The sequence below is a fragment of the Panicum virgatum genome, chromosome 8K (genome assembly GCF_016808335.1).
Source record: "Panicum virgatum strain AP13 chromosome 8K, P.virgatum_v5, whole genome shotgun sequence".
NCBI lineage: Eukaryota > Viridiplantae > Streptophyta > Magnoliopsida > Poales > Poaceae > Panicum > Panicum virgatum.
In genome coordinates this window covers 16122834-16124765 of record NC_053143.1, presented here as the reverse complement: position 1 = coordinate 16124765, position 1932 = coordinate 16122834, and the positions used below count along the sequence as shown (strand labels likewise).

The 1932-nt window shown below is 41.4% G+C and overlaps 1 protein-coding gene across 1 annotated transcript; it reads right to left on the bottom strand.

Annotated features, from left to right (window-relative positions):
• Positions 1 to 1070: 1070 nt before the first annotated feature.
• Positions 1071 to 1932, bottom strand: LOC120645504. Its single transcript, XM_039922285.1, has 2 exons — positions 1492 to 1932; positions 1071 to 1376 (listed from the first exon to the last, which is right to left on the bottom strand). Exons 1-2 carry the CDS (start codon positions 1930 to 1932, stop codon positions 1071 to 1073), a joined length of 747 nt encoding a protein of 248 aa, XP_039778219.1.

Genomic DNA, 1932 nt, shown 5'->3' with positions numbered 1-1932 from the left:
GTGTTAGATTTCCCTGGCCAGGTTAAGAAACTCGATTCGAATCGTCCGCCTCTTAGGGTTTGAGACTGCTTAACACTTTTGCCACATAGAGTAACATGTGGAATATGATGATGATAATATTGTTGTATGATTAATGTTTTTACTACCATACTTGTTTAGAAATAGATGTTCATCTAGAAAGGTTAATTGAACTATAATATGGAAAAGCTAAAATTTGAAATTAAGGACCTACTCTTAGTCGCTTTTTCGGCAAAATAAACCCCTCCAGCCAAAAAGTCTTGCATGTCTAGTTAACGGACTAAGGTATATCCGATGACGGGTAAGCCTTGCTGAATATTAATATACTCATCCTTGCTTGTGGCTTTGTTTTCAGGTGCTGCTGTAGAAGATATGTTTGCTAGTTTAACTGCTTTACCTTCGGGTTGGTCTGTGGAGTGGGTTGTTTCCCGGCCAACACTAACTCTACTGATTGATGTTTCGTACGGGCTTCATCGTGACATCATTATGATGTTATTTATTTTCATCCATCCACTGTAAAATAATGATACTCTGATGAACTGTTGTAGATAAGACCTCTATAGTACTTGTCTTATTTTTAGAACCATTTTGTAATAATTAAATTTCTGCTGCAACTCTAAGATGTATGAAATGATCTGTGTTATAATCTATGGGCTCACCTTCGTGTGGGTGTTGTCTATTTGATCCTAGAAAGCGTGGCTTTAATCGAGACTTTACTCGAGGAACTACCGGTGAGTGCCATTTTTGGGTCAGCGTTGCTTAGCAACAAAGATCAGAGCACCCGGGCCCAGTTACTTTGGGTGGTTCCACCACAATATGACTCCTAGTAAGCTTATCAAGAATGGCCCATATTTCGTCAAACTTGCATCACTGATTTTGTTTACACATTTTCTTGAACAAATCCTCCAGCCGCTTGCTTCTAAACTGGGAGTAAAAATTCGCACCCATATGCCTCATGCACCATCGACTATGCAGGTCTGGCCACGAAACATGAATGTTGCAATCTTCCTGCAGTTTCTTGATAGCTGACAATTTCTTGATAGCTGACAATATCACAATATACCCTTGTGGCGATCATGGAGGACACACACGTTAGGCCTCTCACAAACCACGGCCCGCTTGATGAGTGAAAAAAACCACAACCAGCTTTCAGCATTCTCAAATTCCACAAAAGCAAAGGCAATCGGGACAACCTTGTCATTTGCGTCAACCCCAATGCAGGTGAGCAGCTGCCCTTTATACAATCTGGTCAAAAATGTTCCATCCACACAGAGAACTGGTCTGCAGTGTTTGAAAGCTTCAATCATGCACCCAAAGGACCAGAAGGCACACCTAAGCACCCTGTCACCATTTGCATCCTGATAGTCATCAATATCAATAATAGTTCCTGGATTCCTACTCTATAGTAGTGCCAGTAGATGTGGTAGGTGGTGATACGAATCCTTGTACGAGCCAAATCTCCACTCAAAGCACCTTCTGCTTTGCTCGCCATGCCATGTCATATGATATTTCATAGGAGGCTCTATTGGAAATTGCAAGCATGATCTGAAATAGAGATATACAAGTCTTCTTCACAATTTCTCCGTACATCACAGTGGCCACAAATTTAGCTGTCATGTTTCTACGCTTCACAACAGTTTCTGAAAGCTTGCACGAGTGCCCAACGATGTTCGAAGCCAAAAAGTTGTTCTCCCCCTTCGGTAGGTAACCATGAACCCGCCATGGACATCCGGGGGATAGGCACTTGACATCATATGTGGTTGGATTGTAAATAACCACCTTGAATGGTTTCTTTCCCATGAAAAACCATTTCTTAACTGCATGTTGCAGGTGCTTCTTATCGTGAAACAGTTGTCCACTTTGGATCTCAATTTTATTATACACCCAGTTACTGTCATGACCATCATTAACCAT

Coding starts and splice junctions, on each gene's coding strand:
- LOC120645504 (XM_039922285.1), bottom strand. CDS start 1,932: ATGGTTAATGATGGTCATGACAGTAACTGGGTGTATAATAAAATTGAG. Junction 1,377..1,491: donor CATGGCGAGCAAAGCAGAAG/GTGCTTTGAGTG, acceptor GATGACTATCAG/GATGCAAATGGTGACAGGGT.